Below are 15,476 nucleotides of genomic sequence, written 5' to 3' on the forward strand. Positions count from 1 at the left end.
ATGCAAAGGAAGATATGAATGCACCGAAGGGCAAGGACATAATCCTGGCAACAGTCTTCCAGAACAAACCAGAGGGGGAAAGTACAAAGTTCAGATAGAGGGTCTGGTGGAGAACAGATGGGATGGTCTTGAATATAGGGTTCACAGCCATGTTACGTACCCAAAGGACATGGACAGCAGAGGGCACGCTCTTGAGAAGGCTGCACTGAGTGATTTTGAAGGATCCACAGAAAATAGTGCTGTAAGAAAATACTTGCCTTACTTGTCAAAAAAAGGTCAACTAATATTTTTTGAGCAACTATTATGAACTAGTGGAAAATAACCCAACACTTCAGTACCTAAGAATATGACAGAAGCACCAAGTTTAAAGGAATCTTTACAGAAACTCAAAGTATATCTCTGTAATGAGAATATGTACTAAGTCGAGCAAATGCTTGATCAAATTTGGAGAGCTACGGATCAGTAATAACACCATGCACGGCAGGCTCATACATTTATGTAAGATTATCTCCTATAAGCATTTTAATGAAGTTTTATGTAAAATCAAACAGGAACAATTGTTTATCTAATGAATTATGTTGGGAACTTTTAATTACAAATGCAAGACATCAAGAATATACTCATTTTGGGGTTTATTAAAACAAAACTACACTTCTGTGCTTCTTACAATACATTAACAGGCATAAAAATCAAACGTTTCCAAATAAGTTTCGCTCACAAAATCACGCAGTATTATTTCACAGCATTTTATAGTAATTCTTTTTACAACAATTTAACATTTCTTTGTACAACAGGAAAATAACACCTTCCATCAAGGCATTTCAGAGCTCTAGATGTTTAGAAATAAAGTCAAAATTCTTTCAAATGCAATCATTAGTTTGTATTAAACTAGAACACCAGATGCCAAGTCTCAAGTTCCTAAAAAGAGCATTTTAAAAAACAGATTACATCCAAATTAAGTCTTATAAACTTCAATGATAGGTCTTAATCATATCTAAACACTATAACTATCTGTGGATAAAAATCTGCATTCAGTTGTGCAATATTTTCTTCTAGATCTGAATTAAAATCTTGATTATTTACCCCAATTAATCCTTATGTTAACTTTATTACTTTCAGGGAAAAACCCAGGATCATGGACGGCTGATCTCTCCATCAACGGAAAGAGACCTGACCGCCTGTATTAGAGTTTTCTGTGCTTATCGTCTCCAGGGGGAGAACATACATCCAACTAACTCTAATAGGTGATTGTACAAAATGCATGCAAATTCTGCCTCCCTAGCATTCTGCATTGGTTTGTCCCCTTAGAGAACTACCTAACATAGTGTTTCCCAAATTGTTTTCCATGGCACACTAGTGAGAGGTTCAAAGGGATGCCAAGGGGGAAAGAGGTCCTGGCATCCCAACAGTTTGGAAATGCTGCATTGAACAGGCCTGGGACCAGCACAGCTTGAGCCCACGCCGTGCTAGAGTGCACTGTGAGTTTCTAAAACAAGGGGATCCACGTACACATTTTACCAGCAACACCTCCACGAAACACCCACGAACATCTCACAGAGCACTCAGATTACATGGAGAACCATGGGAAATGCTTTTCCCCTTCAGGTGCCTGGAAGTTCCATAATCTGAGTTTACATTCATGGAAATCCCTGATGTATTTTCTCTACTTATCCTCATGACTTTGAGAGACTGAACAGATCTGAGAAGGCAGACTAAGGAGTTACTAGTTCTGTGCTACGAGTTCTACACGTCTCACACAAGTTCCTTCCCTTTGCTTTTCTTGAAATTTAAGGGAACAAAAAAATCCTTCCTCTTTCCTGAAATCACTTAGGACATCCTCAGTTGGAAAGCGTGCAGATTCATATTGCTTATTACTGGATTTTGTTTTTTTTTTGTTTTGTTTTAATTTGACTCACAGTCTTCCCCTGGAGGGCATGCATTTCAGTTTTAGAGAAATGCAGTAGAGTAAACTGTAATAAATTATTTACAAGCACCTAGTTTGTATAATCTTACATGGAAGCCATTCGCTTTTGGAAAACAGTGAGAATAAATCTTTAAGCAAAACAGTGCTATCTGGAAGCCTTACTGTGATGATGTATGTTTTTTTTCAGTAATGAGGCACTGAAGAATGAGTTGTGCTAAAATTAACTCAGGGTCAGCTTGTTGGGATAAGCATAACTTTGGTTGAGATTTTTTCTTCCTTAAAAAAGGTTTTCAAAGCACCAGTTAATTACAAAAAGCATGCATATTTATTCTCACAGTGAGTTAAGTTGCGAGAGAGCTAGCAAATCATATATTGCATTCTCCAAAGCATCTGATTACATTTCTAGAAACAAACCAACTGAAAAGAAAAATGAAGCCAGAGAAGCCATTGTTCCCTGCTCAGGCTAGCACAGCAGCCCTTAGCAGAAGTCACAGGCCAGGCAGCAGAGTCCACGCGAAATCAGTCCCAGCCTTGACTTCCCAGGTAACTCAGAGAGAGCTTGAGCAATCCTTGATCTATAATTTAGAGGGAGAATGAGAGAGACTAGTGCAGTGACTGCCACCCAGAAAAAGAATACCGTGGGAATAAGTAAGTTTCCCTGGGGGTCCCCCACATGCACGGCTCCAGCCAACAGAAGAAGTGTTCCTCCGTCCCCGTTAGTACAACAGAGCACTACCAGGAGGGGACCCTGCTCCACACCAGAGCCGCAACAACACTGACAATGGCTAAGGGCACATGAATTCCTACAAAGAACAAATAGATTTTAAACACAGAATCTGAGAAGACTGGAAAAAAGCTCACGACAGCACAGCATTATTGCTATGAGTTTCAGACGAGATCTTTCATACGACGTGAAGTACCGGTCAGTCCCCTTCCTTCTCCCAACACACATGGGATATTCATGAGACGCCATTAGTGTTTCAAGTCCAAGCTTCTGAAAGTACAAACTTAATTCTCAGTACTTCCAAATCAAAGACTATATGCAATATTCACCAGGAAAAATTCCTAATTCCATAATACCATTGGAGAGAAGAAACAGTAAGCTGTCAGAAAATGTTTTAATATCACATGATCTTTATGAAATCACCACAGTTACCACAATGGACAGTAATGCTCCCTGCTCCTACGAAGGCACCTACCCGTTATGAACAGACAATTTTTCATCATAATTTGCCACCATGTGGCATTAGGGTTTAGGCATATAACCATACACATTTTATAAAAAAACATGGTTTTCCCTCACAGCTAAAAATTTGTAACTGCCTCCAACCACGAAGCAGTCAATTGGGCTGCCACACACGTGGCACAGGTTGCACACCACACAACTTGAGTGGGCACCAGTCACGCGGACTGGGTGTAGTGCACAACCTATACACAGTACATGACAGCCCGGGGTCAGCAGCCTCGAGCCACAGCACTTTCCGCTCACACAGTCTATCAGGCTAGTCAAGTTAGGACAGTTGCTGTTTGGTTGGAGAATCTCCAAGAAACAGCTGTACCCAGGAGAGGCAGGTGCCACCTGGGGGGTGGGAAGGGGTATGGACATAAAACAGGTGTCATTCCTAAATACTTGCTGGTCATTTAAAACTCATGGCACTTTTTTATATGAGCAAAAAGTTCAAAGCCAGTGTTCTGGCCAAGTTTACTTTGAACTCTGCCAGCCAAATCTACCTCCTGATGTGAACTGTTTGATCACATTAGCTCTATTTCTGACCTAAACTAATATTGTGTTTTCGTGTAGCTGGTCAAACACTTTCTAAATCTGACTGCGAAGGACAGCACAGTGATACCTGGGTGTGATCTAGATCAGCCCATTCATTTGTAAAGCACTTTGGATGAAAGGTGTCCCCTTTAAAATTAGCTACTATTGATGAAGATAAAACCGAAAAAAAAAAAAAAAAAGAAAACCAGTGAATGGATGACTCAATTATGTTTAAAGGAAGCATTAACCATTAATCAGAAAATGTATCGACAAATTATCCGACAGTATTAAGTATACTATGTAAGATTCGGTTCTAGAATGAATCTACATTTTTGTGCCCATCACAGTAATTTAGTCCTTAACAGTAATACTTAAAAGGGAAATCTTTAATAAATTCCAAAATAATTTTTTGAGATTTCGTTGTGTCACCTACTGACGATGAGTTGCAAGCAGAGGGTGGGGGCCCCCGAGCGTCCCACGGAGGCTGCTGTGTCATCTCGGGAGGAGGGGGTAAGCACAGCCCCGCGGAGGGGAAGGCACTTGTCTTCCAGCTCGTCACAGCAGGACAGGGCAGGCCTGTCCACATGTCGGCACCTTCAGCTCTTGAGCCAGAGGCTGGAGCCTGCGAGGGACTCGTCTGATACCCTCCACTTGCCAGAGGTGCCAGGACTAACCTACAGCACCACGAAACTCAGAATGTACTCTAGGAGTTTTTGCCGGTTGCACTGAGGTAGAAACGTGCTGCTGAGTTCTAAAACGGACACTCTCTTTTGTTTGGTCTCTTTGAAAACCTAGAGAGAAAGTTGAAATTAAAGACAAATCAAAACAAGAAGATATTTCTGTCACCAACCCTGACTTTTGTTCTAGACCCAAAAAGCAGTCAAGGCACCTAACACTGTATCCTGGTTTTAAATAAATGGACGTGTAGGGGTTCATGAGGAGGGTTATGGATGCAGGTGTGATGGGTTTCTTTTGGATAGAGTCCAATCAGCATACTATACTTTAAAATCTGTGTTAGAATAAAGTCCAAAGAGTTCCTTACAAAGGCCATTAGTACCTCCACGGAACTCCTGGCATCTATGACACATGGAGTACAGTACACCAGAGGAAACTTCCAGCAATACCGGTAGAAACACAGTAACTGAAAATCCTATGACATAACTAACATCCCTGCCGAAAATTGTAGTAGCATGTTGAAATGGACTGCCACTTGTTATATACACAGCTTGGGGATGAAGGTGAACCAGGAAAATTCTGGAACATTCAAATAAATCTGTACTGGTGTGTCCCACTTTCTATAAGCCTGTCCCCCTCCCAATCCCCAGAAATGTGGTCATGATCAGTCCAGCAGAAACTTTTTCAGAGCCCACCCAAATGCAGGTGGCTCAAACAGACCAGGTCTGAGCAGAAAGAGAAGTTAACATGTGCCTTCCTACCATAAGCAGTGGGAACTCACCCCGATATCCTTAAACATTTTCACAGCATTCTTCACAAGGCAGTAAGTGGCACTCTCAGCTGCAGAGAAAGGATAAGACCTTGTGAAAAGCTGAGGCCCGGCAAACATGAAACCCCCAACATCCACAGTAAGAAAGTGTGGGAGGCCCTGGAGAGGATCTGAGCCAGTCAGCAGACTGGAGTCCAGTGCCACCCCTACCACTGGCATCCTGGGAGGTCTCAAAGGATCCACTGTTTCTTTAAACTTATTCTGTCATCTTTTAAGACCAAAAGAGCAAGAAGAAAAGAGAGAGAGAAGGAGGGAGGAAATGAGAGAAAGGAAGAAAAGGAGAAACCCCTACAACACCCGTCTTGGACGGTTTTTGAGAGAAGCGAACAAGACCATGGGTAGAAATTCTGTTCGGCTGCACAGTGAAGCACGGAGGAGACCTTAATCAGCGGAGCTGGAGAGAGCACAAACCTAGAGGTCAGAGAAAAGAGCCCTGCAGCCGGGTGTGCCCATTCACTAGCTGTGGGAGCTATGACAGCTATCTAGAGAGAAATCCAGAACTCCAGGGGTCTATATGGGTATGGAGAGATGTCTAGAGAGAAATTATCTCGAGATCCCTTCTGGCTCTAAAATGTCTTGATTCCAAGCAGTTTCAGTCCTAAGCCATCACTGCATAGAAACACTGCTCCCACCCCGGTCGCACCTCTCATCACGCAGACACAACCGAGCACGAGCCGGACGCGGAGCCCTGGAAACACGCTGCTGCCGGGGTGCAGAATGGCACCCCCCCAGGAGCCCCCCACGGGGCCCACGCAGGCGCTCACAGGCCTGCTACTTCTACACACGCCCCAGCACAAAGAGGGCACAGGGTCGCGCCAGCACGTTCAAGCACCACGTTCACGGCTGCACCAGCCACTGCGGCTCTCGAGTGCCGCCATCCTGACCCCCCAGCCGTCAACGAAGGTCACACGTCGGATGCCGTAAACAGTGATATGGGGGAACTCTCTAAAGCAACGGGAGTACACACACATGCACACGCACAAACACGCAGGACTCCACTTATCATGTTAAGTGAAAAAAGCCACACCCAAGAGTATAGAACTGCTTCGTTCCACTTCTAGAACATCCTGAAACAGACAAGAATGGGAGCCTACAAAGTTGGCGGTCGGGCTAATTTTGCACTTTTTCCCAGTGGCCTACACAAGCAGATTCCTGTCATCCAGAAAGGCTCAGCTCTTACAAGGGGCCGGAGCGGGGACAGGCCTACCATACACGGCGACGCGCCTCTCCGTCCTGGCCACCAGGTACTTGTGCAGCCTCTGCAGGTACTCGGGCTCAGGGACCGGACCACTGAAGTTGTGGATGAAGATGGCAGCGGAGCTGTAGGCCTCCAGCAAGGGCCCGAGGAGCCTCTGCAAGAAGGTGATGAACTGCTGGTGCTCCTTGGACTGGCTCACCTGAGGGCGCAAGGCCGGGGCACGAGGTCACAGAGAAGGAGAGAACAAGCCCGCTGACGCAGCACCTTCCGCACGGAGCAGCCCACCGCTCCACGGCCACAGACCCTCTTGCTGGAAAGGCCCCTGGCTGTGCAACGGGTTCTTTATGGGAGTCACTGTTTTCAACAGTGCTTGAGGTTTGCAGTCACTGAACGGCTGCCCGGAAGAAACCGGCAGACCTGAATGACACATTGTCATCACTGAACACAGCGGGTCCCCAGGCCGGACCCTCCCAGGTTTCACTCGAGTGTGAAAGAAGACACATGGCAAGACCACCAAGGTCACCTCAGTCTTCCCCAGCACTCACTTGCTGTCACCCCACCTGGCCTTTGGCTCACTTCCTGGCACAGTGGGGTGTGACGGGGTGCCGGGTGGTAGAGGGGGCTCTCACTGCCCCCACCCAAAACAGGCACGCTCGGATCAGCCCCTCTGCGGAACGGCCACAAGGCAACTGCCCCTACTCACAGCTGGTCATACCCAAAAAGGCCAGGTGGACTCTCCAGAAGTGACACCTCCTGAGTGTGTGTGTGTGTAAATCAGGGGTGTTACAGAGTAATCCACTTAAGGTATTCAGAAAAAATGAGTCATTATTAACTTGTAAAATGACAAATCAAGGACAATCCATCTTATAAAAAATCTAAAGTTTCTCCTGTGATGGGATTTGTTTTAACTGAAGGCAAATGGTTCAATGTATGCCATCTAGGGAGGGCCGACAAGACCCAGCAGGACACGGAAAGAGCCGTGGGCTGTGGCCGCTGAGGGAGGGAGGGATCCCTCTCCTTCCCCTTCTTCTCTTTCTCCCCTCTTCCCCCGCAGCTGCTCCCTGGGCTCAGTGAGGACTGAACACAGTCCTGCCTCTTCCGGAGGGAGCGTGGGTGTAGGCAAACAGGTTTGCACCCTGGGACGGCGATGAGAGGGTCGGGAAGGGTCTCTCATGAAGTTCACCTTCCCGAATTTGCACTTCTGTGTCCTTTTCCATTACCTGCACCCATACTGAGCAACGGGGGTACTCACTCACCTCAAACATGAGTGTCTTTATTATTAACCCAGTTGGTTCGTAGGGGCCAGAAATGTGAATAAGTCGGCAGAGGCTCAGTTTCTAAGAACCTCGTCAACTAGGGACAACAAAAACCTGGACTCCTCCCTGCAACGCCCACCAGAGCCCTTCACCGAAGTACCTTCAGGTAGCAATCTCGCTGCTCCTCACCAAAATCACTGTCTTCGTCTTCTTCGTCGCTTCTCCAAGACAAGGGCTCAGGAAGCTTCTTGTCCCACTGCTGCTCGGCAAGACCAGGACTAATGTCTTCCTGGTCATCTTGCTATGCCAAAGAGATGGCGAACAGGAAATAAACATGTGCGGGCACACGAACATTCACGAGGCTGACGTCAGGCCAGCAGCCCCTCACCCTGCCTCCCTACTCTCTGTTAGCCATTCACGGTGTCAACCCACCTCTGCCTCCAAACTCAGAGTCACTCGAGAGACAGTGGGGAAGGAAAGGAGGAAAGGAAGAGGTAGCGAGGGGAGCTACCAGACAGGGCAAATAAAGATGCCCTTTAAGCCGATATCTACTTCCCCAGGCCATACTTACTACACTAAATCGATAAAAATTAAAATCTCAAAAGAGAAAACTGTGTGTAAACAAGCTACAAGCACATGGATATGTAAAACATCTCTTGGAATGAAAACTTTCAGGTGTCACAGAGTTAAGATATGTTCTAGACAATACCAGTTACACAAAAGTAACCAAAATACTGAAAATAATCCCCAAAGGTGTTTACTCTTCCTGTTCTTACTTTTCTTTTCTCTTCATGTGGACTTGACTACATACCAAATGTAATTATTGGCTAAAATAATCGGTTGTAACACTGGTTAAAATAACTGGTAGAAAAGATAAGGAAGAGCAAACCAAATAAAGGCAAATGAAGGAAAGCCAGTCCTCTTACCTCTGCCACTATGAGAATGCCGTACTGGATAAACCTTCCCACTGTTTCATGGCAAATCTGATGAAATGTCTGGCAGGGCTGGGAAGAAAAGGCATTTAAATAAAAATGTCACTGACCTTTTATTTACCTATTTATTTATTTTAAAATTTTGTTTATTTGAGAGAGAAAGAAAACACAAGTGGCCCAGGGAGGGGCGGAGAGAGATGGAGAAGCAGGCTCCCCGCTGAGCAGGGAGCCCAACACAGGGCTCAATCCCAGGACCCTGGGATCATGACCTGAGCCAAAGGCAGGTGCTTAATGGACTGAGCCACCCAAGCGCCCCATCACAGACCTTTTTATAGACAGAAAACTGCTGTACAAGGTAACTGCCAAATGCTTCCATATCAGCTACCTCGTTCGACTGGTTAAGTCCTAAGATTCCCAAGGCCCACCCTCTTGATGAATGCATGGTCAAGGGCAATGCCCAAGAAGAGCCCTCATTCTCTGTCTGGCAGAGCGCCCAACGTGGCTCCACCTGCACGGGCGCCCCGAGCTATGTCTCCCCCGCCGGGGGCAAGTCCTCAGAAGGACTGCTCACCGGGCCCTGCTGCCGCTGACTTCTCTTCCTCCGCAAGACAATTTCTCTGCAAATGCTGCCTTACCATAAACACTGTGTGTAGCGGTGGTGAAGGAGGGAACAAATATTCAAATAACTCAAAAATGACCCAGGGAAAGGACAAGGTCAATCTTGGGAGCTGCATCCAGCCACCCCATCCCACCCTGTCCCTCAAGGCTCATGCAAAACAGATTCCTCAGCAGGGCGACAATATACCACATGCAAAGAATGCTGTGGAGGGCCATCCTCACAAAACAATTATGACAACAAAACAACTTAATGACCCCGGACACATTCAAATAAGTGGGAGAGAGTATTACACTTTAAGTAGAATATGAATACTATTTGTTGATGATTTTGAGGGAAAAGAATCTATTGCTTAATACGTATGCCTCATTACGAATGTCTAAAAGTGCTTGAATACAATTAAATGCTCATCCGTCCTGCTGGGCCTTAGTTTTCCCATCTGTAAAGTGACAAGGGGTTGAACAGATGATTTTTAAGACTGTTTTCTGGCTCCTATCTTCTGGGCATGTTAACTATTTACAGGCCTCTGGCCCAGTGCCTTCCGTACAGTAAGAGCGCAGTAACTTTGGATCTGACTCTGGAGAATGTTGAGCAATCCGTCCTGTCACGCCTCACAACCACATGAAGGGTTCACTGGAGCAGTGACCCCAGTGGCAAACAAAGACAGCAAACAAGATATTGGCCCAAGAGTCACTGAGACTCAGGAGTAGAAGGTACAGCCTCAGTAACAGACCAAACGCTGTCTGAGAGAAAAACACAGGTGGCTTATGTTTTCATGAAAATTTTGTAAAAATTCTCAAGAAAAAGACAACAGGTCACACTCCTTCGTTAAGTGAAGGAGCCTTCACTTACGAGTGATATGGTGCCTTCGTTAGAGAGGAGGTAGCACAGGCTGGCGGCCTTCCGCACCAGCTGCTCCTGGCTGATCAAGCTGGGGGACGGCCCCGCAGGCCCCCCTGAGCCCCTCTTGTTCAGAACGGCGTAAAGGCTGCAGGCTAAGGAGAGAAAAGCATCAGTGAGGCCCACAGCCTTTCCTCCAAGAGAACTTCAGCTGGCTCAGAAAACGTGGATTACCTGAATAGATCGTGAATACATCAAAGAGAATTATCTGCATTCACTGGAGAAAAATGTCAGTACATCCCTTCAGGATTCAATCCTCAGGATTCCATGTGATCCCAGCTCCCTCTAACCCCTTCCTCAGAGGCTTTGGTCCCACCCACTCTGCCTCCCCTGTTCCCTCTTCACCCCCTATGCTCACTTCACTGCCATGCGTGCTTTCTCGTCTCCCTCAGACTCCCAGCTCCTGACAGCCAAACACCTTCCCTCCCCTCCTCGGACTAAGTGTAATACTAGGCCAGCAGTAATTCAGTAACCACTCATTGACGAGTAAGTGTAAAAAATGAGCTAGAGTGTACAGCAGATTACACTTGCATTTGAAAAAGAAAACTACAGCAACACATCCCCTTCCGACGAGGGGCTATCATTGCTGTCAACAGACACTACCATGTGCTTTGGGCCCTTCTCCCTCCCGTGAAGCTGCTGCAGGGCAGGCCATACCTATGATGGCCTCCATGATGAAGACGTGGAGCACGCCATTGCTGTAGAAGTTGAGTTCAAAGACCGACGGGATAGTTGTGCTGGGGGTAATAAAAAATTCATCGTTCCTGCTGGTGTGGGTGATGGTGACACAATTTCCCAGCAGCTGTATGGCGTGCATGACGACATCTTCTGAGTTCCCTGAGAAGCCCAAGTCAAAATCACGAGCCAGGACTTCCTCCTTTATCACAAAGAAGTCCTCCACCAATGTGGAGAGATCGATGCCCTGGAGAAACAGACAGAACTGGTCTCATAACAGTGGAAAGCCTGCCTCCCAAGAGGCCCAGAAGCCATTCCGAGGGTTTTATTTCCTGCCGTGGCTTCCCAGCAGCCCGCTTTTGGCACGGGGAGTAAAAAGGCCAGAGTATTAGGGCACAGGATGTCAGAAAACTGGTGAAAAAGCCTGTCCCCAGAAAGTCCAGATATTCATGTCCAAAGAATGCTTTGGTCACAACATGTGACAGGAGCATCTAAGATTACACAGGGCAGAAGAAGCCATCTAAAAGTTAGAAATGCTTATGTTTTAGCAGTAATTCCCCTCATTTTATATATTTTTTAATGATTTTATTTGAGAGAGAGAGAGAGGGCACAAGCAGGGAAAAGGAGAAGTAGGCTCCCTGCTGAGCAAGGAGCCTGATGTGGGGCTTGACCCCAGGACCCTGAGATCATGACCTGCGCCTAAAGCAGACACTTAACTGACTGAGCCACCCAGGTGCCCCGATTTCCCTCATTTTTATCTGACAACTATTCACATCATGCCTACACATATATGTAAAATATGTGTGCACATGTAACATGTATGTATATGTATACATAGGAGTGTATACACACACGTAGACACTATGTTTGTTATTGAGAACATGACTGTGGATGGCACAGATAGAGTCTTTTCCATCCCAGTACTTAGTCAAGTTCATGAAGGGAATATGGCCCGAAATACAAGTCCAAGAGCTGTCATCAGCTGTCAGAACTCTCACTGCACATCAACGCAATAGGCCTTATTTACGTGAACTGTAGGACTCCAAGAATGTCCTACTGTTGTCTATGTGACGCAGTCTTGGAGTTTTTTTCACCTAGATTCCTCATTCAGATCTGTAAGCCCCCGTGGGCAGGGTGCTTGGCTTCCTTTACTGCTTATCTCTAAAGCAGAAGCCAGGACAGGACCATGTCCGTTTGTGACCAAGCAGCTGACCGGCTGACGGCGTTCGCACACTTCCCTCATGACCGCAGGGACACAGCAGACGTACCTGCCGGTGTCTGTAGAGGAGCAGACAGGCCACGATGTGTGTGGACATAATGGCACAGGACTTGCTAGCAGCTGGAAGGCAAGCACAGAACTTTAGGTTCCCTTTTTTTAATACAGTGGAAAGTCTCCAAAAGTACCTAAATCTGAAATGGGAGTATTTACAACTATAAATACCTCTACTTCTACCACATTTCCTGTAACTAGAATTTACGGAAGGGAAACAACAACAGTATCCCACGTTCTGGCCAACAGATCCTCATTAGAGATCATCAGCATCGTGTACCAGTATCCAGCCTAAGACGCTCCACTTTCCAAACAGGCCAGTGGAATTTAGTCACTCAATGGCCAACAGACACTTTCCTGGAAATACCAAGACCCAACATAGAAGCCTGTTCTGGCAGTTCTACGGGGTCTCCCACTTCTCCCAGTTCCATGTTTCTGGGATCACTCCTGGCTCCAGGTTCTGGCTTTACCCCGACTGCTCTCTCCTGTGGGTAGAGTCCCCGTCACCCGAGGACAGAGGCACAGTGGGAGAAGGGCTAGCCGATCTGAAGGCAGAAAATGTGGGCTCAAATCTGATTTCTATGTGGCCTAATTTCATAACTTGGGGGAAAAGACTTCAACCCCCATGCCGCAGCTTCTTCACTGGTAAGATGAAAATGCTGTGTCGTTCACTGGGCTGAGGAGGAAATGACCAAGTTGGAGGTATGGAGGAGAGAGGACGTATTTGAGAAGTACTGTAGTCCATAACCCAATACTCAGAATTTGTAGAAATTATAATCATATAAATCAAATACGAGAACATCTAAGGAATAATCTGAAATAAACACACCATGTGTGAATTTTCTGAGATGACAATGAATTCATGAATATTTCACTCACATTGAGTATTGTCTCCAGTGTTTAAAAAAATGAAAAACAGTACCAAGTACCATATTCATAGCCATTAAGAAGAATACTTATAGTTTTTTATTTTTTATTTTTTTTTTAAGATTTTATTTGTTTATTTGACAGAGAGAGATCACAAGTAGACAGAGAGGCAGGCAGAAAGAGAGAGAGGGAAGCAGGCTCCCTGCTGAGCAGAGAGCCTGATGCAGGACTCGATCCCAGGACCCTGAGATCATGACCTGAGCTGAAGGCAGCGGCTTAACCCACTGAGCCACACAGGCGCCCCCATAGTTTTTTAATTTTTTTTAATTTTTTTTTTTTAAGATTTTATTTATTTATTTGACAGACAGAGATCACAAGTAGGCAGAGAGGCAGGCAGAGAGAGAGGAAGGGAAGCAGGCTCCCTGCTGAGCAGAGAGCCCAACGCGGGACTCGATCCCAGGACCCTGAGATCATGACCTGAGCCGAAGGCAGCGGCTTAACCCACTAAGCCACCCAGGCGCCCTACTTATAGTTTTTTAAAAACATGAATGAATGTTTGTGTTATAAATGGAAAACAGTGCAACACAAAAACCATAAAAAAATACTTCTAGAGGCCAGACGGCCACATTCCTGTTACCTGGGTAGAGAGAAACAAACAGAGGTGCTTTTAAGGAAGAATACCCCGACCTCCCGTGAAGCGGGAGCAGGAGCAGCTGGAGGGGCGGGAGCCAGAGGAGGTGAGATGTCCCCACGATGGGGTCGCCAGCAAGTGCGGAGAGTTTGGCCAGCCTGGGAGTGAGGCACAGGGGACGGCAAGGACAGCCCACCTGGGCTGTGCACCAAGGTGCCAGCCACTGCCAGGCGATTTTGAAGCAGATTCTACGACATGACACGTGTTGGCATTTGGGGCTCAGAGAAAGCGAATTCTGCGCACAACTCGCTCTGCTCTGGCTCACTTCCGCTCGGATTCCCTGTGCCCAGCTACGCCAGCCAGACGAGCGTGGGCTCAGGTGGAACTGCCAGCTCTTCCCTGGGTAGTCCCCACGACTGAAACGAAGCTTTACACATACAGAACAGCCCCTCGATATGTGCGGGATAAAAATAATCGTGGGGTCAGCAGGAAAACGGACACACAACTATAAACCTAGATGCCACACCACTCATTAGTTCAAAGAAACAAATTCATGAACAGCAGAGGCAATAAATCATTCTGACGGGACTATTTTTTTAAAAAGCGTAAGACTGACCCTATGAGCGGCTCTGAGTTCTCAAGCGCTGCGTGTGATGTTTCACGTGCTTACTTCAAACCTCACCCCCGCCGGCGTCACCCTCTAACACCCTCCCATCACCACCTGCATAGTAGGAGGAGAAGCAGCAGAAGCGGACTCCAGCAGATTCCAAACCCAGGGTGTGTGCCCCGCACCATGCTGGATCTGGGCCGCAGAACCAAAGGGTCTGGTATTGTACTCACTGAAGAGGATGTGCTCGGCCAGATTTGCAATCAGTCTTCTTCGGAAGGGCTCATCTGTTACATTTCTGGACTCGTTCGTGGATGGGTCTGCATCTTTGTCCGCAGCGTCACTGGGTCTGAAAAGATTGTTTTTAATTAGACTCTACAACCACATTCTTTTAGAAGCAAACTACCTAGAACTAAGGTATAAATGTCTTAAATACTTTCAATTACTACATATTCTGAATGTAAAGAGCAAATAGATTATTTCAATGCATTATTTTCCTCCATGATATACGTTATTATATTTAATACACTCTCCTGACCAAAAGATTTTATTGAGTTAGGACCAAATAATCTACTGGTACATCACCTCCAAAAAGCCACCAGCCAAAAAAACTGCATGACGCAAGATACCTCTTTTTAAAACATTTCTAAAAATGTGACACCTGAACTCATTAGGGGAGGGGCTTAATATTTAATTTCTCTAAGTTACAATTTAACTCGAGTTCTGGGAAACGTACACGGGAAAACTCTTTTATATGCTACACTTACGTACAATATGCATAACCTAAGCTACTACCAGAAGGAATTTAGTTCCAACATCCAAAAGCATAAATCGAATAAGAACTCCTGATTCATACAATCAAAAAGATGTTATAAAGCAAATAATCAAAAACCTCCAGACTGATATGAAAATGTTGTCACTTCACTGTCCTCTATCAGACCAAGAGAAAAGTTACCCAAAGTGAGGAAGTGCAGACGAGAAGGAGCCCACTCTTCATAAACTTAACCTAGTTTTCTCCGCAATGCCAGAAATAACAGGTATCTGACAGTGTAGTTAGTATAAAAAATTTCCACAGAACTTACCTTAAAGGAATTATAGCTGGTAACAAGGCTTGCTCCAGAGAGAGCGGAGCAGACACAGGTTTCTGACTTTGGCTTTCTAAATACTCCTGGGGAGGGTGGAGGGAAGGGGGAACACAACACAGTCATTAACTCTCCCTGTTTTGCTTATGTATATTAAATGTGATTCACTCTTCAAACAGTAAAAAGGGAGCACTTTATAAAATGAGCCATGCTACAGAGCAGGAGTACTTTCTACATCCTAAACTACCTTCA

General features: G+C 45.9%; 1 protein-coding gene across 4 annotated transcripts in view; it reads right to left on the reverse strand.

Annotated features, from left to right (window-relative positions):
• Positions 1–615: 615 nt before the first annotated feature.
• The window catches only part of GPAM (glycerol-3-phosphate acyltransferase, mitochondrial), a 59,351-nt gene continuing 44,490 nt past the window's right edge, over positions 616–15,476 (reverse strand). For all 4 annotated transcript variants that reach the window (XM_047702096.1, XM_047702095.1, XM_047702094.1 and 1 more), the window contains exons 12-21: positions 15,225–15,310; positions 14,376–14,491; positions 12,036–12,106; positions 10,750–11,014; positions 10,045–10,187; positions 8,571–8,648; positions 7,805–7,945; positions 6,398–6,587; positions 5,143–5,201; positions 616–4,477 (exon numbers count right to left, since the gene is read on the reverse strand). In XM_047702096.1, the coding sequence (XP_047558052.1) occupies positions 4,361–4,477; positions 5,143–5,201; positions 6,398–6,587; positions 7,805–7,945; positions 8,571–8,648; positions 10,045–10,187; positions 10,750–11,014; positions 12,036–12,106; positions 14,376–14,491; positions 15,225–15,310 (1,266 nt within the window). In that variant the 3' untranslated portion in view covers positions 616–4,360. The remainder of the gene's footprint in view (positions 4,478–5,142; positions 5,202–6,397; positions 6,588–7,804; positions 7,946–8,570; positions 8,649–10,044; positions 10,188–10,749; positions 11,015–12,035; positions 12,107–14,375; positions 14,492–15,224; positions 15,311–15,476) is intronic.

The sequence above is a fragment of the Lutra lutra genome, chromosome 14, assembly GCF_902655055.1.
Source record: "Lutra lutra chromosome 14, mLutLut1.2, whole genome shotgun sequence".
Classification (NCBI taxonomy): Eukaryota; Metazoa; Chordata; class Mammalia; order Carnivora; family Mustelidae; genus Lutra; species Lutra lutra.